At 58.6% G+C, this 23,192-nt stretch overlaps 1 protein-coding gene across 1 annotated transcript; it reads right to left on the bottom strand.

The window, feature by feature from the left end:
* Positions 1-13,011: 13,011 nt before the first annotated feature.
* On the bottom strand, positions 13,012-17,817 carry AHDC1 (AT-hook DNA binding motif containing 1; the record flags this gene model as incomplete). Its single annotated transcript, XM_082833452.1, has 1 exon — positions 13,012-17,817. Exon 1 carries the CDS (start codon positions 17,800-17,802, stop codon positions 13,012-13,014), a length of 4,791 nt encoding a protein of 1,596 aa, XP_082689578.1. The 5' UTR covers positions 17,803-17,817.
* Positions 17,818-23,192: the final 5,375 nt, after the last annotated feature.

Below are 23,192 nucleotides of genomic sequence, written 5' to 3'. Positions count from 1 at the left end.
CCTCTCCAGGTGCCCCTCTTCTTTTCAGTGAATCCCCACCCCTCCTACAAAGCCCTCTTCAAGTTACAGAGCCCCCTAGCCCTTGCTGGGCTATAATTTCCTCCCTAAACTCCCATTTCCTTCCTGGGTCACCCATGTCCACCCCCACCCCAATTCCTGGGCACACAAGCCTTCACCGTCCCTCCTCCCCATCTTGCAGAGCTGCAACAATCCCTTCCACGGAATAATCCCCCCACTACCCCTTCCCCACTGCACCTCCATCTCCCAGCCCTCAACCCCCTCACCGGGCCCCACCCTCTACCCAGCCGGCCCCACCTGGACAGCCTTCCCTGATCTCTTCCGCTTCCTCAGCAGCCGCTGAACACACTCATTTTCTCCCTGCGGGCGATTCTTGGGGCTGAAAACAAACTTCTCCTGGCCTCTCCCACTGGTGCCTTTGAAGTCACCCACCCCTTCCAACCAACCTCCCCCCTGCCCAGGGGTGACCTTTCCAAAGCCCTCTCCCCTCCCCAAACACACACACAGTGTCTACTCCAAACAGACCTAGCCACGTGTGGCTTCCACCCCCTGCCCTGCTCTTTCCTCCTCTGGGAACTCCCTCATTCTTCTGCCTCGCACCCTGGTCTTGGCCTCCAGGAAACCCTCGCCGGGTCTTACTGCCCCTGCCCCGACTCCCAGCCCCACCCCGGCTGCAGCTTGAGTGAAGTGGATGCCTCCGCCCTCACTGCGCGGGAGGGTAGGAACAACGGCGTCTTCAGCTGAGTCTTGGGGCTGCACAGAGGGGGCTTGGTGGGAGGCTGAACCTTCACATCCAGCACAGAGAATGCAGTTTTAGGGACTGTTACCTGCCCCTGTCTGAACCCTCCAGCGTCCTCTTTCAGACAGGGGTGCCCCGAAGGTGGGGGTCTGTCTCCTGCCTCAGGTGGAGGGTTCCTCTGACCCTCCCAAGGCCTGGGCCTTACCGGTAGGGTCAGGGAGGGGGGCAGGTGGTGCGGAGCTGTCCCTTGGGGTCTCCTTGAGCTTCAGCAGGGAGGGACATAGAGCAGAGCTTTAACATAAACTGGGTCTATGGGAAAAGCGGCTTGCTAGGGACCAGGCAGCCCAAAGTGGGCTTATTTGGTCAAGGGCAGCCAAGAGCTCCCCAAGGTCAGGGGGTGTGATACAGTTCGGCCCTGCCAGGTCCACCAGAAATAGGCACAGGATTAGGAGTTTTCTTCTTCCAAAGTTTACAAAAGCTGGGAGGAAATACAGACCCGGCATTTGGGGTTCAGAGTGGAAAGAAAGGAGAAGGCAGATGGGTTTGGCCTAGTCAAACCCTGGAGTTTGCATAGGCAGAGGCAGGTGTGTTGGGATAAAAAAGAGGGGGGCCTGGAGACAAAGGAGACCCAGGCCCTGGGGTAGATGGGAGACACACAAACAGGGGATACTCCAGTCTCTGTGGGAAAGGGGGGTGTCCCACAAGGGTTCTTGCGCTCAGGATTGATGGAGTGTCTGAAAGACAGGTATCCTGAACCAGAGTACAACGGTGGGGCCCAAAGGCTGAGGGGACACAGGACAAATGAAGGGGCTGGAGTCAGAGACCTGGGACTGAGGATGGAGTAAGGGGGTCTAGAAGCAGGGGAGACCCAAGACCGGATTTATAATGGGGGTTCCTCAGGGAGAGGAAACCAAGGACTTGGGGGAGAACAGGGGTCTCAGAATCATGGGAGACCCAGGACCTAGGGCAAAAGGAAGGTCTAAAAGGCAGACTCCTTGGACCCGGGACAGAATGCATGGACCAGGGGCCAGGAAACCCCAGGGGGCAGTCTGGGGAGCCCAGAGGCAGGGGAGACCCAGGGCCTAGGGTGGAAAGGGAGGGGCCCAGATGCAAAGGTGACTCAGATCTCAGGCAGAAGGGAGAGCTCTGAGGGAGGGAACACATGAAGGTATTTCAACTCCTCTGGGGACCCAGTGGCTGGTGACGACCCCCAGCTGTCACACCCCTTCCACTCTGTCCACCCTCACTCACCCCCTTTCACAAGACACGAGGTTGTTTTTTTGTTTTTGTTTTTTTTTTTTTTGCTTTTTTTCATTTCTTTTTAATACAAACTTGGATCTTTGGGTGTGTCCTGCCAACAGAAAACAACAACAACAACAGAAGAGAAAACCCAAAAGAGTGAAAAATAAGAAAAAAAAAACAAAAAAAAAACAAAAAAAAAAGCTCCCGCAAGAGGTTCCTCTCCCTCCCCCCCACCATGCGAATTTGCACACCACGGGACCACAGCAGGTTTACAGAATGCAATATACAATCCACGATTTATAATAAAACAGTATATACAATAAATAGGATATTGTTCATTTTTGTCAAACGACCTGTAGATAAATTTCTCAGTGCATACTTGCAGGGGCTCTGGACACCTTGAGGCCCCGCTCGCAACCTCTTGCACACGCTCGCGTTCTCTCTCTCTCTCTTTTTTTTGTCTTTTTCTAAAACTGTGTTTTGTTTTTAAGTTTTGTACATTTTTAAAAAGTATTTACAATTGCTGGTTTTGTGCAGAAAGGGCTCACCTTCGGCTTCTGCGTGGAGGAGATGGGCAGGGAGGGGTGGGGGGGGGCGATGGGGCTGCAGGGGGTGCAGGGGAGGTGGGGCGGGAGGCAGAGGGGCAGGCGCCTGCCGGAGGACCATGTGGACGCTGGGAGGGGTCTTGGCGTTGGTTTTCTGAAAGCTGCAGAGAAATACAAGAGAAGAGGCAGAAGTCAGCGGCAGGGACAGACCCTGAGCTCTGGGAACAGGGAGGTTAAAAGCAGGACCTCCACCCGGTTCCTACCAGGATTCTGAGAGAAGGGAACTGCATGGTTCCTTCTCCCAGAAAATTCCAAGTGGCCCCATCCATGAGCCTCCGGACTGCTTTCTGGCCTGCTCTGAGCTCACTTTCCCATCTGTAAAATAGGTGTGTGTCCCAAGGCCCACACCACTGAGAGGTAAAGGATGTACTGGATGAGGAGCTGGGATTCCAGGCAGTGCAATCTGTTCAGAACTTGAGCTCCTGAGTCAGACACAGCTGAGTTCAAACGCTAGCACCACCATTTAACAGCTCTATGACCTTGGGCAAGTCAGTGAATCTTTGTGAGCCTCAGTTTACTCATCTGTAAAAAGGGGATAACAGAACTAGCCCGTAAATTCGTTGGGAAGGTTCAGTGGTTTGAGGCAGATTAAGCCTGGTCCATAAATGTGTCATAAATGATCCTAATTAGTACTAGTCATTATCTTCATGGGGCCTGGGCCAGCTAGGCTCCCCAAGCCTCGGCTTCCTCATGTACCAGTTCGTTTAGTAACTCCTCCTACCTAGGCTGTTCTGAGGAATGACATAATGCGAAGACAGGGCCTTAGCACAGCACAGGTGTGAACCACTGCTTTAATTTCTTCCAAATCCAACCTTCTCCCCATTCCCTATCAATGTCATTCTGTTCCTTAGAGGGGTGAGGTGAGGAGGAAGTCTGTCTGAATAAAGAAATTGCCCAACACAATACCATCTGTTTGGCTGCACCCCGCCTTCCTGAAGCTCAGAAAATCTCGAGTCCCCAGTCCCTACAGTCACTAGACAGTAGAGATCTCAAGTACCCCCTTTCCCTAGACAGTCGGTCCTAATTATGTTTGCAGGGCTCTGGGGACCTGACTCCCTATCCAGAGCCCCAGCTTTGCTGGGGTGAGTGGGAAGATGCCCAGTGGGAAAGGGGTGGGCTCAGTTATTCTCAAGACCTCCAGTCGTTAGCCTGGCTCTTTCAGAGCTCTGTCCTCTTCTCAGAGCCCTGAAATTCATGTCTCCTACATTGGGTGAGTGACCAACCCACCAAAATTAAGGGGCAGGCGTGGGGGTCCTAAAACCACCTTCTGAGACTCCTCAGCAAGCCATCCACCCTCCCCCACCCCTGCAGGAACCAGGCGGCCACAGAAAGCCTTCCCTCTCTTGTCCTCTTTCTTGGCTTCCCTTTCCAACGGGGCCACATTTAAATTCTGCTCAGCCTTGGCTGCTGTCTGCTGGGCAGTCAGTCCCTGGGAAGACTTTTGTCCCGAGGCTGGACTTGCCAGGACTCCCCTCAGAGAGCCAGGTGGGCTCCTGGGAGGTGGGACAGCACCCCATCCTTGGTGCCTCAGCCCAGGCGGCATGCAGAGGCATGAGGGGGAGGGTAAGAGCTGCATCTTTGTTAAGCTCTCGGGTCTCCTGCTGGTGAGGGGAGGATGGAATATTAGCCATAGGGGTAAGAGGTGTGCTTGTTAGGGCGACAGCTGTATTACAACTGGGGTGATGCGGAGAAAAGCTGTATTGCAACTGGGGTGATTGGGGCAGGGGATACAGCTGGGGTGGGTGTCAGTTCTCCAGTTAGGGTGATAAACAGGGTCGGGGGACAGGTTCAGCTGGAGGGCTGGGGGCATCTATCTGTAGGACAGCTTTACTGCAGTTGAAGAACAGCTGTCAAGCTAAGGAACCCCTGTTGGGGTGACAGATATGGTGTATTGGGGTGACAAGTGAGGGGGAGATTTAGGACGGGCAGCTCCAAACTACTTAGCAAGCGAACTGTGCTGAACCCCAGCCTTCCCTGCTCCCCTTAAGGGCCCCGGGGCAGGCTGGGAGCCTCTGCGCAAATCCCTGTCACCCCCGCCCCCTCCAGCCCTTAGCCACTGCCAGTGACCCTCTCCAAGCCAGGTCTCCATGGTGATCTCAGCCCAGCAGGCAGCTCCTGCCAGAACCATTCCCGTGGTGCCCGCGGCCAGGCAGCAGGGAGGCTTTCTCACCCTCTGCTAAGCCACCGCTGTCTCACCTTCCTCCTCACACCGCCCTCCCCAGCTTTCATGACTTGGCCAGAATCTGGGGGGATGGTGGGGGGTGGGGGATGGGGAAAGAATCAAAACCAGAGGTTCCTGAGCCAGGGAGAAAGCAGAATGCTATGGCCATGCAGAACCCTGACTTCACCAGGTTCAACTCGCCACGGAACAGAAGCAGTGCTGCTGGGCCAGGTGGCCCAGTGCTGGGCACTGGAGACAAAGCAGACGGCAAGACGGATCTGGTCTCTGCCCTTGAGGGGCTCACAGAGCACAGAGGGAAGCAAAGCGGACCCCAAACCAGGCGATCACACGCAAGGAGATGGGGGTGTGTCAAGGGGAGCCCTGGGGGACTCAGGGAGCACAGCGGGGGCACCTCACCCAGCTTTGGTGAGAGGGCCTGTGGCTCTTCAACACACCGCTGAGCACGGCGCCCAGCACATGCTGGGGTCAACAAGGTGCGCCGACTGAACGGAAGAGCCGTGACCGGTCTGAGTCTGATCGGCGAGTCAAGGTCCAGGTCAGGTGTTGCACATCTCTGAACGCCTCCTCAGACCGCCCTGTTACCATAGCTACTGGGGCACTTATCATTCCCTTCCGTGCTCCTCCTGGGCAGAGACCTGCGTGGGGTACCTCCGTATCCCCGATGCCAGCAGTGGCTGGCGCCCCAGGACACCAGCCATTGTTCACGAGACTTAACCTTTTAGTGCCTCCATAACGAAGGACTGCACGTCCCAGAGTCTCAAGCTGCAGTAGTTTTACCATCTGTGAGGCCAGGGCTTTAGGTGGTCTCTGCCTGTCAGTGGGCGCTGGCACTGGGGGTGCCAAGGGAGAGCTGAGCAGGGATTTTAAATGCTACAGATCACATATAAGTCAGGTTGTCCAAAGAGAGCTGCTCTCCCTGGCAAAAGGAGCGTTCATTCAAGCAACCAGCAGACGTGTATTCACAGACGCTAACTGCCAGGCCATGCGCTAAGGTCTAACCCCACCTTCTAGTCTCTACCCTCCAGAAAGGGGTCTCAACATCAAACAAGGCAGTGGAGCAGAAGGCAAAGAGTGCATGAGGATTTGAGAGACGGATATGCTGTGTGACCTAGGGCAAGTCCTTTCCCTCTCTGGGCTTCAGTTTCTATGTAAAATAAGGGGGTTGAACAGGGAATGGCAGAGATCTTCAGGCACTGAGATAGAGCACCAAAGACAAGGGGTCAGAGACAAATCACAACTGTCCAGGGAGGCTGATCCAGCCTTTCTGATGTCTTCAGGCAAAGTCAGGCTTTTGAGTCCCTTAAATGTGGAGAGGATACTGCTTCCCTGAGGCCCAGACCACACCTGACAGATGGAGATACCCTCTGGACCCAGAGTTCTCTGAGGGATGAAGCTTCCAATTGGGGATGGGTAGGCTGTGGCATGTGGGTGGGTATGTGGCTCTCCTCCTCACTCCAGGGAAGTTTTTCAAAATCTGTCCACCAGTGACTAGAGGCATTCCTTAAACTCTAGCTCTGCCAGTCATTCCCTCCTTAGAGATCTTCTCCTACCTCCCCCACTGCGGGGCATAGAGAGGGATGCTAGTGGGACCAAATGGGGTTTACTTCCATGGTTGCCCACCAAGCTTGTGTGACCTTGTGCGTATCTCTCACCTCTCAGAGCCTCACGCTCCTTACCTGTCCTGGGAGGAGGCTATACACGCCCCCACCCCGAACACCCACACTCTCCACCCTCCTGATCGGAGATGCCTATATAAGGACAGGCATCTGTCCCACGTCTGGGTATGTGTTGGGCATGCAACTGAGCGGAGGCTGAGGAAGTAGCAAGAACATGGAACTGGGTGATCCCCGAGCGACCTTCCTGACTCTACCATTCTGGGCTTCCCTGCCTGGGTGGCTCTGTGTCTTTGGGCGAGTCCCTCTTCCTCTCTGTAAACTGAAAGGTGCTGAATTTACAGAACTCCAAAAGCCCAGTTAGCGTGAGAGTTGGAACTGGTTTATTTATACACCCCTCCCCTGCCTCATCCTTAGGAGCGCATCTGATAACAGTATGGTTGAGAGAAACCAGCTCATGCCCCGTTACCCAATGCCTAACCTTTTCTCTCACAATTCTCCCTAGTCTACGTGCCCTTCTTTGACTCCTGGGGGAAAAAAAAAAAAATCCTGACCCTTGAAGTGTCCCCGGCCTGACGAAACACTGGGGAGACAGGGACAGTGCACAGAGATGAGTAACCAGCCTAAAGGAGCTGATGGCATGGTGAGGAAAACATTCCCGGGAAGGGCTGTCATGGATGCATAAAGGGCTGGAGATTAATTGCGCCTGGGAAGGATCCTGGAACGCTTCTTGGAGGAGGCAGTGTCTGAGTGAAAGATAGGAAATGACAGGTGGGAGATGGATGATGACTAGGAAAGGGCGGCCCAGGCCAGGGAACAGCTAAAGCAAAGACACAGGGCACACTGGGGAAAGGGCCTGGAAAGCTCCCTCCCGATCCCACAGTATAGAGCTGGAAAGGGAGGCTGTGTGAGCAGGAGGTCAGGGCTGAAGAAGCAGCCTTGAATACCCGGAATACCAGGTTAGGAAGTCGGGCCTTTATTTTGGAGGCAAGGAGGCTGGCGAGGGGAGGATGCAATCAAAAGGTGTTAAAGCAATGAAGTCACCAGAGCAGACATGTTTTAGTCAATTCATCCAGTAAATGTTCTGGGGGGGAGGGGGAGGTTGCTCCAGACACCATGCATCCCAAAATGCTGAGGGACATGCAGCAGCCACAGTGGGGGCTATGGGCTCAGGAAGCGGGGGCAGGTGTTGGGGCAGTGACCTGGCACGCACTGGCTGTGCTGACCCAGGTGGCTGAGCTAGGGCTATAGCTGCCGAGGCCTCAAATTTGTTCAAGACCCATTTTCTGCCCCCCCACCTGCCCCCCCCCCCGGAAGCTCTTGCTGTCTGCCCTGCCCGTGGTTCAAGAGGGTGGTCCCTGGTATTTCCGGTGGGAGCACTTCAGTCCCTCCCCTGGAGAGTGATGCCCACACGGAGGCTTGTAATGAACACCTGTTTCAAGGCCGTAAACTCCATGAGGGCGGGACACTGCTCATCTTGGTCAGTGGTACCTTTAGTACCGGATGCAATGCCTGGCCCGGGGCAGGCGCCTGGTTCATGCTGGTTGAACACAGAATTAACCTACTTCCTCCTGCCCTCCAGCACAAACAGAGGGCACTACGGCAGCAAAAGTTAGGATGACAAGGAGGGCAAATCTGCCGGGAGAGAAATCATGATGTATTACAAAATCACAAGGCAATCTTCTTTCGGAGTATCTGTACCAAAAGAGAGGACTGCTGTGGATAACTGTGTGTGGACAGAGTTTCTAGCTGACCTGGGTCATTTAGGAGTCTGGGTCCTGTTGCCCAACAGGCTTTAGGTCCCTTGGTGTGGGGTCTGTGACTTACCTTGTCTCTGGACCGCCCAGGGAGGACTCAGCCCCACTGTTAAGGCATATAACTAGGTGGTATTTCACAGCCTCCTGCCAAAGGCCCCAAACCCATACTAGAATACAAGCTCCTTCCTAGAAGGGAAGCAGGAAGAGCAGGTGAAGGAGTGCTGGCTACAGAGTCCTGAGCTCGGAGGAAAGGGTCAGAGGTGTGCGACGCGCACAGACGGCGGGGAGGTATTTTATTCACCCATCTACCAACCACTGATTACATGCTTCCTGTGTGCCAGGGACAGGCTAAGTGCTTCACGGGTAATCTCATTTAATTCTCACAAGAGATGCAGTGAGGTGACGTGACTCACCAGGTCACCCAGCTGGTAAGGGATGGAACCGGGCTCTGCACGGAGGCCTGTTTGTGCCCACAGGCATGCTCCTAGCCACCACCCTCCAGTTTCAGGGCCTTGCTCCCTTGGGTTCTTCTGGGTCCACAGGGATGTGGGGAGATGGGCGAGGAGGAGCGTGAGAGGGCATGCTCATGGAGAGATTATATTTCCAGGAAATGAGGGCTCAGCACAAGAAGGCCTGGCCTGAAAATGGCTGCAGGAGAGGGAAGAGATCGGATTGGAGGGAGGAGAGCCCCAGAGAGTGGGAAGAGGAGCCCAGGAGAGGCAGGGCAGGCCTGGCTGACCCCTGACGTGAGGGCCTCTTGCCTAGGGCCAGAGGCAAGATCAGGTGACCTCTTGAGGTTTCAAGACATGGAGAGACAAAGCCCAGAGCGGCCAGTGCCTGGCCCAGGTCCGGGCATGCCTGCTGACCCTGGCTGGTTGGTGGCCTTGGAAGCCGCCTTCTGCTCCGGTGAGGCCCCAGCTGGTGTAACCTTGGAGGACCTGTGACATTTCTCTTGGCCTCAGGTCCAGGCCTGAGAGGGAATAGGGAGGAGAGGGGGGACTCGAGATCCCTAAACACCTTGGAGGGCCCTTCCCACCCTCCCACCCTTTCCCCAGGGTCTGGAAGGGCTGATCTTCAGCCGTGAGGGCCCAAGGCGGAGCCAGTCTGTCTGGCTCCACATTCCATCTAAGGGACTAGAAGATGTTTGCGGGGCCCAAGTCTCCCTCACCCCCACCCCCACCCCACCCCGGCCCCACTTCCCTCTCTGTCCCATCAACTCAGCTCCCAGACCATTCAGGTGCCCCATTCCCCACTCTGGCTCCTCCAAGCTTTCTTCTTCTAATTCACATTGGGATGTGACCTGCCCTGGCTCACGGTTTCCTCGGCCTGGAATGCCCTCCCCCCCCGCCCCCCCCCGCCCCGTCTCCATCTCCGTGTGTCCAAATCTCGCCTATTCTTCAAGGACGAGCTCAGATGCAGCTTCTTTCACAGAACCTCAAAATCCGTTTAAAATGTCAGACCCAGAAAGGGTTGTAGTGAGCATCCAATCAACCCGTCATTTTGCGGATGGGGAATCAGGGGCACGGAGTGGAGGGGGAGCAGAGCATCCAGGCTGGGAGGGGGTGCAGTACTGGGTTCAAATCATGACTCTGCCATTTACTACCTATGGATCCCCTGGGCAGGGTTCAGAGCTGTACCTGTTTCCTCAACTCTCTGATGGGGGGGTGAGGGTGAGGACCCGCACCTTCCAGGCTGCTGTGAAGGGTCAGTGAGGCAGTGTTGCACAAAGGGCCCGGCACGAATATATGTCCCTTCTCTCACCAAAGGGGCAGAGAGGCGACTTCTGACCCCATGGCCCACCTTCCTGGTGCACGAGCTTTGCTCCTCCCTGCCACTTCCCACCAGGTGTTTGAGGCTCTCTGTGTGCTTGTTCTAGCTTTTTTGGGGTGGACGGGCACTCTTGAGGACAGGGGCCACGTCTGCTTTGTCTTCCCCGTGTCTGGTATCGGGACAGGCATGGAGGGGCTCAAGATGTGAGGCTAAGCTCAGTGACTGCTCCCCCCGTGCCAAGGGTCAAAAGGGCTCAGTGCCTGTTGGTGAATGAGTGTGTCGCTGTCCTCCCTGCTTAAGCCCTCTGTTGACAGTGACACTCCCTCTGTTAACTCTTTTTCCTCACTGTTCTCCTTCCCTATATCCCCAAGTCTTCTTCACTCCCACAATGATTGTAATCAGTCCTTGGGTGGGGCGGGGGGGGGGCGGGGGGGTAGAGTTTGCCCTAGATGAGGGAGTGTTTGGATAAAGAAGGGGGACAGCCCTCCCACCACCATGGTCCAAGCCACCACCACTGCTTGCCTGGGCTACCGCAGCCGGTCTCCCTCCTTCAACACCGGCCCTGCTCCACTGTGGCCCACGACATTCCAGCTGAGAACGCTTCAGTGGTTCCCCATTTGTCTTGGGACAAAGTTCAAACTCCTTCCAATGCCCTGCATGATCTGGCCCTGCCCCCTCACCCCCTCACTCAGTGTTGCCGTCCTCCCATCGACTCCTCAAAGCTGAGCCGCTTCCTGCCTCAGGGCTTTACCCACTGCTGTTCCCTCTGCCCAGAATGCTCTTCCCACTTCCCATTTGGCTGACGCCCCCTCATCTTTCAGGCATCAGCCTCAGCATCTGGTCAGCTGGCCGCAAGCCCTCATGGCCTCCTAGCTTTTCCCCTCTTGCACAGTCCTTCCTACAGCGATAATTACCAACATTCTGTTTACTGTCTTTCCCGCTAAACTGGAAGCCCCCTGAGGACCAGGACCTCGTTTGAGGTGTTCACTGCTGTGTCCCCAGTGCCTGGCATGCAGTGGGTGCTGGACAGACGTCTCTGGCTGGAACAACTGAATGCATCGGTTTGAGGACAGTGCTGTGAACTCCCAGCTCTCAGTGGGGAGCGGGGCCAGAATGTGGGGCTGGATGGCATCCCAGTTCCTCCTGCGTTCAGGGCTCACTGGGTGGTTCCATTATGTATCTCACTGAGCCGTGACCTGCCCAAACACCCAGCCCCCTCACCCGTTTATTTTCCCACCCAGAGCCCAGGAGGAAAGGTTTTCGGATTATTTCACATGTCTGGATTATCCATGAGACATCTCCCCTCCAGTGAGATGGATCAGGAGTTTGACATTTTAAACCCTAAGCAGCTTCTCCTTGGCCTGCTTCAGATCTGCGGCTCTGCTGCCTGCAATGAGGTGCATGGGGAACGGAAGGCCATTTTTAATCTTGGTCTGGTTTCATTAGGAGGAAAACTATGCTGTCCCCCAAGAAATTCTGGTCCACTGTCTATGCCATGCAGAGTTTTAAGAGCCCAAGAGATTATCAAAGTCAACTGCCTTCAACAGATGGGGAAACAGAGGCGGGGGTGGGGTGGGGTGGAGGAGGGGCGAAAGCTTGGTCAAGGGCATGTAGCAAGTTGGCCAGTTGGGGAATGGTCCTTCCCCAGGACTCTTGACTCCCATGTGCTGCCCTCTGCCATCTTCAGGCACCGAGGGAGCTGAGGTCAGGCAGAGAGGGGGTGATACATTTCCACTGACATGACTTCAAGACCCTGAGTCACCCTGGCTTCGAACAGCCTTCCCAGAGCAGGGACGGGGCTTTCCAGGAGCCCTCCTATTCATTCTCCAGGAAAAGGCACTCCCAGGAGGCTGCAGTATACTGTAGCAGAGGTCAGGGGGAGTGAGGGGCTCAGAAAGGCCCCCAGCCCACTCCATCACCACCCACCACGTCTGGGTCAATTTTTGTAACAGGTCTGTTCCAAAAGCGGGATCTCATGGGCCAGTTACGGCTGCATTTCTGGAGCAGGTTGTTCATCAAGAAAATGATTCCTCCAACCCTGTCCCGTTTTACCACTTTGGGGGCATTTCCCCTCTTTTATTTTCCTTTTCCTAAACACAAAATCTTAAGAAAACTCAAGGAGGTGACAGTACCTGATAAAACAATATCTGAATACCTAACAATATTTAACGGAATTCTTTTTTTTTTTTTTTTTTTTGGCCGCGCAGTGCGGCTTGTAGGATCGCAGGATCTTTGTTCCCCAACACGGGATTGAACCCACGCCCCCTGCAGTGGAAACGAGTCCTCACCACTGCACTGCCAGGGAGTTCCCTAATGGAATTCTTAAGAAAAGCAATTGGCTTCAGGAAAGGGACTGGCTTTTTCTAGGTAGGAAACATCCTGCCTGGGGATAGACCCGCGCTGGCTACAGGTCCCCAGGCACAGGGAGATCCCAACACCCCTGTTGAAAAATAGCCTTTGGGGTACTCTGGGAGACCAGAAAAGGACATACTGGCCACACTCTCAGCCCGGCCCTTGCCAGACTGCATCGTGAACTAAATGAAGCTCCCAGGGAGACAGGGAAGCAGGCAGGGTCAGTATCCTGGATGGGCCTCGGCGGATAATTATCCAACCTGCTTCTTTCTCCATCTGTCACATGCAGGGCGATGCAAACGCCCTCCCTTGCAAGAGGTCAAGTGGTGAGTGCTTCCTGGGACTCAGGTGGTCCCTGCCCACGACCTAGCATGGATGAGGGAAATGAACCGAACTAGATGGCCCCATCCAGTCTATGGTCCTCCAGCCATTTCAATAACGGGACCCCCTGAATGCCCAAGCCCCACACTGGGTTCCCCACCCAAGACCCCATCTCCTCCCTAAGACTATTCCCAACATCTAACGCCAGACTCCCTGAATCCCAACTCGGGTCCCCAGTCTTGTCCTCAAATCCTTCCTGCTCGTTGCTATACTTCTTCCCCTTGCCCAAGCTCTAATGTCCTCATCCCCCCACCCCACCCCCACCCCACCCCCGGTTTCTTCCCACTGCACCCACATCCTCAGACTCACCCAGGAACAAAACCTCGAGGTCCAGTCGGCACTTCAGTTGGCACTACAGGGAGGTGACGGTGAATGTGTCCTCAGGGTGAGGTTCCGCCATGGGCCCCAGGAAGCCGCTCTTGGGGCCCCCACCCAGGCCGGGATGCGCCTGCGGCATAAAGCCTGGATACCTGTAGGCGGTATCCTGCAGGGGCAGCAGCGAGTCCCTCGGCACAGGGGACAGGGTTAAGTCACTAAGGAGTGGGCAGCCATAGCCAGCAGCAGCTGCAGCGGGGCCACGGGGTGGGCCGGGCGGCCGGGCCATCTCCAGTGGCTCCTTGTCGGCCTTAGGTGTGGCCGGCGGGCTAGCCAGGTGTGGGGCACTGAGGCACGCGGCCTCCGTCCTGCCCAGGAAGTCAGCCAGCAGCCCTGAACCCACCTTGCCTTCGTAGGGCGGGCTGCGGGCAGCTGAGCCTGGCGGGTACCAATATGCCGTACCCTTGCAGCTGGGGGAGTCGTAGTGGGGCTGGCCCAGCGGCAGGTCCCGGCAGCTCAGGTGGGCCTGGGCTGCAGCTGCATGGCTCAGGCTGGCCCCCTGGAGCCCATGCTTGAGGGGCTCACAGGCAGCCAGCTTTGTGGGTGGCGGCCGCAGCTCTTCCTTGAAGCCCAGGGTCGGGGAGCAGGTGGGGGAGTAGGCCTTCTGCAGGCCAGCATCAAACACCGTAGGTGGGTGGGCCAGCGGCGGGAAATGCTTGCCATCCAGCTCAGGGGCACCGAGGCTGGGCGAGTCGCAGTGGAAGCCTTGGCCGAAGGTGCCGTCCGATGGCGTGGACGGGTTCATGGAGTAGGGTCCCATGAAGTCACAGGGATCTCGCTCGCCCACGCTGAAGGCCCTCGACTGCGAGGGCAGCGGTGACATGCTGCTGTCCCCGCTGTAGTAGTCCAGGCCGAGGTCTGGGCTGTCCTGGAACAGCGGGTTGACCGGCTGGGGCTTGGGGATGAACTTGGCTTTGGCCGCCGCCCCGCCCCGCTCCTTCTTGGCCGAGCAGGCCCCGCCCCCCCGTCCACCCCGAGGCTGCCGGGGCCCGGTGCTCCGTTTGGATGGGTAGCCCGCGGCGCTGGCTGAGGCGGTTGACGGGAAGCCCAGATGTGAGGCCTCGAACAGGTCCACCTTCTTCCGCCGTCCGCGGCCCGGCTTGGAGCTGCTCTGGAAGAGGACGCTCTGGTTCCAGTTGTAACCGGGGGCGGACGATGCCTCGTTCCAGTCCATCATCAGTTTCTCCAGGCTGGACAGGCTCGACTGGCCCTCGCTGCTCGAGGCCTCGCTGTTGGCACGCCGGAAACCGCCGCCGCCGGGCTGATTGAACTGGGTGCTGTCGGAGGATGACTCGGAGAAGGTCTCGGACACGGCTGTCTGCTGCTTCACCTTCTGCGGCGTGTAGTTGGAGATGTCCAGGATCACGTTGGGCTCGCTGACGTGGCAGTCGAAACCGGGATTGTAGAGCTGACTGAAGGCCTCCGAGGCCCAGTCCAGGCCTCCATAGCCCTGCCGGAAAGGCCACTGAGAAGCCCCCGCAAACTGCCGACAGTTCTCAGGCGAGGGCTGGAAGGAGGAGGATGACGAGGACGCGGCAGAGGTGGCAGAGGCTGTGGTGCCCTTGGGTACCATGTAGCCGCCGGGTGAGACCGTGCTGGCCCGGCTGTCACAGCGCAGGGGTGTGGGGGCCGAACCAGAGAAGGGGCCCCCCTCAGAGCTGTTGAAGAAGGACGCCTTGCTTGGTGGCAGGCAGGGGCCACCGGTAGGCGGTGGGGCGTAGCCAGCGCTGTGGGCGCTGCTGGGTGAGGCAGGGAGGCTGTTGCCACTGCCGTAGGCAAAGCTGCAGTCCTTGCTGTTGGCGCAGTCCTGGCCCGTAAAGGGCTTAGTGGGTGCGAATACACTTTGTCCAGCCCCGTAGCCCCCGTACTGCGGGGGGTAGGTGCTGGCGGGCGGGTGTGCGGTAGGTGAGCGAGCCACGGCAGAAGGCAGAGGAGCCAGCTTCGGGAAGGTCTCGGCTGCCCGGCAGTCTGAAGCGCCGGGGGTCAGCCCATAGCTCGCTGCCCGGCCCGGCGGGAAGGTCTGGCGAGTGGGCAGAACGGGCTGGAAGGAGGGGTCCGCCCCAGCCCCGCTGCTGCCCACCGCCACCGGGCTGGCCTTGGCCCCCCGGCTGGGGAAGGTGGCCAGGCCCCGCTGGGCGGGCAGGGCGCTGCTGGGGGGCCCTGTGTAGGTGCCTGATGCCTTCCGGGACTCGGGGCGAGAGGCTGAGAGGGCAAAGTCCAAGAGGTCGGAGGAGTCATCCGAGTCGAGCAGTGAGCGGAAATAGCCGGTGAAGAGGTTTTGGCGCTCCTGGCTGAGCTCCGTCTGGCCCGCAGGTGCGGCTGTGCTGTAGTAGCTGCCACGGCCCGAAGCCCCGCTCTCTAGCCCAGTGGAGGCAAAGGCCCGGGCCTCGGTCCCCTGGAACCCGCAGTTTCGGCCAGCTTGCCCGCCCGGGTGCCCATGGTGAGGGGCCCAGCCACCACCCTTGTCCCCGGCCCACTCAGTGCCCGCCTCCCCAAAGCCTGGGCCACTGGGCACCTGTTCCGGGAACAGAGTCCCGTTCTTCCGGGACCGCCTCTTGCGTTTGGGCTTCCCAGTCACGGCGTCTACCTCCCCCCGGCCCCGTTTGCGTGGGTGCCCCAACTCAGCGAGGCCAGGGCCCCCGACCCCGGCGGCTGCCACGGCCACCACCTTCTTTTTCTTGCCGATGCCCTCAAAGAAGTCGCTGAAGGAGCATCGGGCCGCCTTGGCCGCGTGGCCCCCACCCCGGCCACCAAAACCGCCTGCTTTGCCACCTCGCCGTCGGAAGCCCTGCACACGGTGCAGGAAGTGGGAGATGCTCTGTGTGTCGGGCGCCTGGTGCACTGACTCGGGCTCACTGGGTGTCCAGCAGCGGGGCGGTGAGCACCGCCCAGCGCACTGGCTCTGGCGGTTCAGGAAGGCCAGCTTGGCGAGGACGTCTGAGTACTCGGCCTTGCTGTCGTTGGCATCTGCTGCGTAGGACGGCTGGGGAGATGCCAGCTTCTGCTTCCGCCGCCGCCGTTTCTTCACCTCCGGCATGGCCATGGTGGCTGCCGCCACAGTGGCTGCCTCGGCCGCCACGACCGCTGGCTCCTTGGGCTTGCCGGGGCCCAGGAGCAGGTTCTTAGGAGGGCGGCCGCGCTTACGCTTGAGAATGATGGGCATCTCGCCGGGTGGGAAGACCACCACCACGTTCCGCCCATTGTTCTTCATCTTCAGCAGCGGGGTGGGCTCTGTGGACACGCGCAGGCCCAGCTCCTTGCCCTCCACGCTCAGGCTGCTGCTCAAAGACGACACCTTGTACGTGGTCTTGTTCCGCCGGCCCAGTGACACGGGGATCTTGGCCATCTTCACCACCATGCGCCGCACGCCCCGGCACTTGCCTCTGCGGGGAGGGACCACTGGGGTCTGGGAGGGTTCGGGCTCCAGCTCTGGGACTGGGCCTGGGCCAGGCAGGGTGTGAGGTGGGGGCGGGGGCGGGGGTGGGGGCTCAGCCAGGGCAGCCGCCAGCCCTGCGGGCACAGGCAGGGGCAGCAGACGGCCCTCGGGGCCGGCGTCTGCCTTGCGTCCCCGTCCGGCTTTCCGTCGGCGACACAGGATCTTTGGCCTATCGGTGCGCCGCAAGGCGTATTTGGGGTGACCCTCAGGTCCAGGAGGGCCACGGGGTGAGCACAAGTCCAGGCGCAAGGGCTCAGCCAGCGGGCAGGGCCCCAGGGGCTGCTGGGGCTCCAGGCGGCGGCCAGGGGCGCCAAGCAACTTGGGCAGGGGGTCCAGCGCCTGAGGGTCGAGCAGCTGCGACTCCAGGGAGTCGGGCAGGGTATCTAGGGCCTGCAGAGCCAGGCCCGGCAACCCCAGAGGATCAGCAAGGGGTTGCAGGGGCGGCAGCTCCAAAGCTTCCCCGAGCGGCTCTAGTGCCTGCGGGTCCAGGAAGCGGGGCTGGGGGTCTAGGAGCTGAGGCTCTGGCTCAGGCGACGGTGGCTCGAGGGCCTGGGCCTCCAGCAGCTGGGCCTCGGGGCAAGTCAGGGAGGCCAGCTCACTCAGGATGTCGGCGTCAGCGAGTTCTGAGTAATCAGGGCCGTCTGGCTCGGGCTCTGGTGGCAGACCAGTGGCCGCGGCCGTGGCTCCGGGACTATGGCCTTGGCCGGGCTGGGGACTGTCCCTAGGCTCAGGCTCAGGCTCGTAGAGGGGGTGGCTGGACCGCTCAGACTTGGCATGGGGGGTGGCCCGCTCCTCAGGGCTGCGGATGCTGTTGGCCAGGCTGGGTGAGGAGAAGAAGCTATACTGAAGGTCCCCGGGGGGCGGGGCAGGTGGGCGGCTGAGCCGGAGGCCACCGCAGTCCAGGTGCACGCCGCTGTGCTGCAGGTCCTGGGAGAGCCGGGTCAGGTCCTTCATGATGTCAATCAGCTGGACCACTGGACGCAGGTTCACCCGCCCGTTGTCCCAGCGCCGTCGGGAGCTGCTGCCGTCTCCCGCGGGGGTGGGGCAGCGGGCCTGGGAGACAGGACGGGCCGCCCTCGGGGGCAGCGGGTCGTCCCCCTTGGCAAGGACTGGTGGGCGCCGGGTGCTGGGGTCCCGGCGTGGGGGTGGGCGCGGGTTCTCGGAGAAGGTGTGGGCGAAGGCCTTGTCGGGTGGGCTGGCAGGGGGCCGGGCGGGAAGCAAGGGCCGGGGGGTGGGGGGGCCGCCGGGGTAGTACTTGGGCTCCCGGAGGTAGTCAGGAGAGCTGCACACGGCACTGGAAGTCACCACCAGGCCCTGGGGCTTCACACGCATCCTGACCTTGTCCTCCACGGGCCGCCGGGCGGGGCCGGGGCTGACATGAGGGTGCGAGAAGCCGGGACCAGGACCTGCCAGGCAGCACAGCCAGGAGGTCCCTCACCGAATGCCTAAGTCCTCGTCAGCTTCCCATGTCCTCAGTGATCCCCGGCACCCCTCCCCTGAGTCCCCTCCCGAAGCCCCATCCCCTTGCTGACCCCCAGCTTTTCCTAAACCACCACACGCATCGTGAACCCCCACGGGCCCCAGTTCCACTTATTGACAGCTCACCCACTTTTGTCTAGACTCTGGCTAAGGGCTGGGGGAGAACAGTTCACCCGCTTTGGGGAGGGAAGCCCATCAGCAAGGTGGATCAAACGTCAGGAGAGGGCCAGGCCCCTGTCAGAGGGCCCGGAGGTCCTATCAAGGACACGGCCTCTTCCTTCTTGCCCCATCCCCAGGGCTCTAGGAGAAGCCCGGCCACTCACCCTCGGCTCTGCCGCCTGGGCTGTCACACTGGAGATCTCTGTGGGCAGCGAGACAGGCAAGAGGAGATCTCAGCGGTCTGCTGGCCACAGCCCAACCACTGCCCACCTGCCCACGGGGCCCGGTCTCCCCCACATACCGACCCCAGCTCCCCCAGTACTCCCTCCAGCGCACGCCCAGCTGACCTGAAAGAGAGAGGGCCCCCGAGCCTGGGGGCTCTGCCAGTCGCTGGCTGTCAGCTGGGGGTGCTGCGGGGCAGCTTCGGCCTGAGCCCAGGCCTCGGGGCGTGGACAGCGCCTGGAAAGGACCACCGCAGCTCAGGTTTAGTGAGCACCTACTGCGCGCCAGGCACTGGGCTGGAAGCTGTCCAGGCATCGTTTCATTTAATTCTTCATACCAATCCTGCGAGGTAGGGGCTATGAATAACCCCATTTTGCAGATGAGGAAATGGAGGCTGAGATGAAGTGACATCATTCACTCATTCATACACTCATTATTTATGGAGTGCCTACTTTGCACAAGAGCTGGGTAGACAAACATTTAACAGATTATGGTAAGTGACTTAATTATTAGCGGGATAAGAGCTGCAAAGAAAAACGGAAGAGTGCCTGAGGTCAGAGGTTTAACAATCATACCAGGGAGTCAACAACGACAGAAGCACATATTCTGGGGACGCTTTCTCTGCTGCCAAACACGGGACGAAGCGCTTTATGTGGACTACCTCATCTGACCCCCCTGCAAACCCGGGATCAATACGATTATCATCCCTGCTTCCACAGTCGAGGAAACCATCCGCTGGAAGGTGGTAAGCACCATGAAGGCAAGGATTTCTGTCCTGCTGACTTCTGTGTGTATCTCCCAACCCCCGGATCAGCACATGGCCCACAAATGTGCTTCAAAAAATATTTACTGAACGAATGAATGAATGAATGAGGCACACAGAACAATCAGCCCTGCCTTTCCCCCTGAGGCTCTCTCCCTTTCCTCTCCAGACCGGAAAGTGGGACCCAAGTAGGATGTGGAAGGAGGGAAGGAGATTAAGAATGTGAAAAGGGACATTCTCCACCCTCCATGCCACCTCTAGCCTCCATCCGGCCCCTGCTGCATATTTTTAGAGCCCTCTTTGTTTCACCTTCACCGTATTTATCATGACTGCAGTCAATTACTTGTATGACTGGGTGTTCAGTGTGTCTGCTCCCCAAGTATGGGCTCTTCAGGGGCAAGGACTGTGTCTGTCTTGTTTTCCGTTGTGTCCCCTGACCCCAGGGCCCGGGCTACGGATGCTACATAAATATTTACCGAGTGACTCCCTGAGCTGGTCAGGGCAGAGTTGGGATTTAGATCCAGGCATGTCTGACGCCCAAGGGAGCCTGGGGACTCAGGGCCCCGGCTGATCCCCAAGAGCTGGGGTTTGGGGGAGCAGGGAGCTGAATGGTCCTTGACCACTGGGAGGATCGCTACCCAGGGTTGTTAACTCCACAGGAAGACTGCAGAGCTGACTTGGGGACAGGGGAGTGTGGGCAGGGACACTCGTCCACTCGCCTTTGGTGGGCGGCAATTTGCAATCTATGAAGCACCTCCACATATACGACCCACTGAATCTTCACCGAACCTGGGAGACATGGTTTACTGTCTCCACGTTACAGAGGAAACAGGTTCAGAGCAGTTGTATAACTTGCCTGAAGTCACATAGCTGCTAAGTGGCAAGATTCCTAATTCTGCCAAGTCCAAAGCTTCCTTCCACTCCCAGCTCCTGCAACTCTCCTTCAGCCACTCCTGAAAGTGCTCCTTCTAGAGCTGTGGCCTCACTTAAGGCTGGAAGGAACCTTAAAATCATCTAACCCATTGGCTTCCAAACCCTGCGCCTGGGGAAGCTATGTAACCTTGCAGATACCCAGACCCTAGTCCAGGGGAGTCTGACTCATAAATCTGAAGGGACATCTGGGATTCTGCATTTTTAATCGGCTCCCCTAGTGGCTATGCTGTTCTAGTGCCACCTCGTGCGCCTCCCATTCTATAGATGAGGCAACTGAGACCGGAAGAGGAAAAGAGACTTTGCCCAAGACCACAAAATGGCATGAGGAGGGCCTCTTTGTTGCTCATCCAGGCAGAACATCCCCTGTCCCTGCAGGTCCCAGGCCTCAGCTGTTCCTCACTGCCCCATTTACTCGATCACTCAGGGTTCTGTTCTCTCTCATGCCTGCCGGCAGACTGTGGCCTGGCCCCTTCTAGGCTAGGCTCTCTCTGCTTCAAGAATCTCACTGTTGCTCTCGCAGGATGGGCTGTGGGTAAGACACTCACAAAGGAGCGAAGGGGCTCAGACTCTGTGGAGTCTCCAGGTCAGATTTCCAACAGTATGGCTGATCCACAGTGCTGCCCTCTTTGAGATGCCTACCAGAAGCCATCATCCCTCCCTTACTGAGGGTGGGGCTCACCAACCCTCCCTGCTCTGGAGACCTCCCACTTGGGGCCTGAGGGTGTGATCTTGGCAGAAGAGAGAAACCTCCTCTCCAGTGGTTGCTTCTGTTCCACCCACCCGTGAAGACCTTTGGGCACGTCGTCCTGCCAGACCTCCTGACTCTGTCCACTGCTCTCTCGCAGCCTCCAGGATCTGAGGGAAGCAGCTGGCACCCCTCCCCACCACACCCAGGCATCCATTTTCTTGGACCCCTCCCAAGGGCACCACCTATCCCACGTCTGTGAACAAAGTCGAAAAGGTTCTTCTGTCCATCTGTCTGCTTCTGGGTCAGTGTGTCTGAGCCTGCCTATGGGGACACCAGCTGGCTGGGAGGGAAGGGGGCTGGGGGCCCCAACCTGCTGTGCACAGTGCCGGGAAGGGCCAGCCCACATCCTTGAGTCCCCAGCCCCACCCTCCCCCGCTGCGGCTGTGACCACCCCACCCCTTCCCCAGGCAGCCTCCCCTCCCCCACCCACAGCCTCCCCAGGGGAGCCAGGCTGCCAGCCCCAGCTCTCACTTCCGGCCTCATGGCCCTCTCTCTAGCCTGCATACTCCTCCCCGCCCCCCCAACACCATTTCCCTCCCAGCCCGGACTGAAGCCTCAGGGATGTCCTCAAATGGAAAACTCTGCATCAAAGGGGCTATCACTGCTGCTGTGAAACTTCCCCCATCACCTCCCTTCAGGGCCTTTATCTCCCAGGATCTGCCCCTTCAGGAACTATGCATCACCCCTCTCAACTTCCTTATCTTCAGCCCTCTCCCAGCCACCCAATTGTACCTGAAGATCTTCTTCCAACCTGACTCCAGACCAAAATCATAACAAAAATAACAACGATGAAAAAAATAATGGCAGCTGTCACTTATTTGGCATGTAAATGGTGGCTCAGAGAGGTTAAGTAATGCCCTTAAGGACAAACAGCCATGACAGGGAAGAGCTGGCACCTGCACTTAGGTTTGTTGGGCTCCTCTAAACCAAACTTCTTCACTGTCCAGAGAGTCAGCCCCCTCCCCTGAAGCTTCCTCTAACTGTCCTAGTCCCAACCACCAGTTCTAATTTTTGACTTCTAATCTACCCCGACCCAGCTTCGGCACCCCTCCCACCTAGGTCATCCCATGCACTACCCTCCCTCACCACTAGGTGTCCCCTTAGAGCCACTGACGCCCCCGAGGGGAGCAAGCCCCGCCCCACCCCCTGGAATCATCAGGGCTCCCCACCACAGCACAGCACACCCCACCCCACCCTACCCCCAGCCACACAGAGCTCCTTTGTGCAGCCCTTGTCCACCCCCTTCCTGCCCGGAGCGGGGCACCTGGCAAGCAGGTCTGCCCCAGGCCCGCCCCCTGCCAGCCCCCAGCCCTGGGTGCCAGGTGTGTGGGCACCAGCGCCAGCTCTGGCTGAACCTGAGGGTCACCCTGCCGGGCAGCCCTCCCTTCCTCTCTCCGAGGTCACCCAGGGACTGTGCTTCCCGCCCTGCTCCGCCCCCATCCCCTCCTGCCCTTGGCCCTTCCAGACTCCTGTCCTTGTCTTTCCTTCTGTCTACTGGAGGACTTCCCTCCTCCAGCCCCACCAGGCCCTCCCCACAGCCTCTCACCACCGCCCACCTCCTTCCCCTGAGAGCTCCTTGTTCTGCCCCCCCCCTCCCCGCCCAGGTCTGAAGAACTCCTCCTCCTGGAAAGTTGCTGCTGGAAAGGAAGTGACTTCAGCAATTTGGCCACAAGGCTGGGCACTGCTGAGCCCAGCTCAGCTGAAGGCTTGCCCAGCCCACCTCCAAAGCACAAACGGAGCCACGTGCACACACCACCCCCAGTGTGCAGCCGGAACCCTGAACACACGCTTCCCCGGTGATACGCGGAAGGATCTTCGTGTACACACCCCACCCCACTGTACTCACACATCACCCCGGTGTGTTCAGATTCTTGTCTACACACCTCTCCAGTGTACACTAGCGCCCTGCACACAGACACCATCCAGCGTGGCACACACAACACTCCAGTCTCCCCACACCTGCCCAGGACACGCTCTGAATCCTGCACACTCACTCCGACGTACCGCATACACAGCCTCTGAATGTCCCCCAGCCCAGCCCACTTACTCTTGTGTGCAGAACCCTGCACACTACGGACAGGGTCCTGCATGTGCCTGCTTGCACACAAGCCGGAGGACTTTGCACACGAGATGCTCTATGCACATACAGTCAGGTACATCCAGCCCTGCATCCTCCCACAGCTGAACCTCCCCATGCTTACAATCCCAGGAGGCCCCGCCCCCAGACCTCAGGCCCCAGGAATGCTCTTTTGGAAGTTGGGTGGCGTCCCCAGGCAGGCTGGGCTCTAGGGAGCTTCCTGGAGCCCGAGGCTTGAGGCTTCATGTGTCAGTTCGGGGAGTTGCCCCTGCAGGGCAGGGCAGCCCCACCTGGCCTCTGTGGCTCCTGAGCCTGGGTGGGCTAATTCGGGCCCAGAGTCA

This window comes from Leucopleurus acutus, assembly GCF_964270905.1.
Source record: "Leucopleurus acutus genome assembly, chromosome: 2".
In the NCBI taxonomy this organism is placed as follows: domain Eukaryota; kingdom Metazoa; phylum Chordata; class Mammalia; order Artiodactyla; family Delphinidae; genus Leucopleurus; species Leucopleurus acutus.
This window is presented reverse-complemented; position numbering and strand designations above follow the sequence as displayed.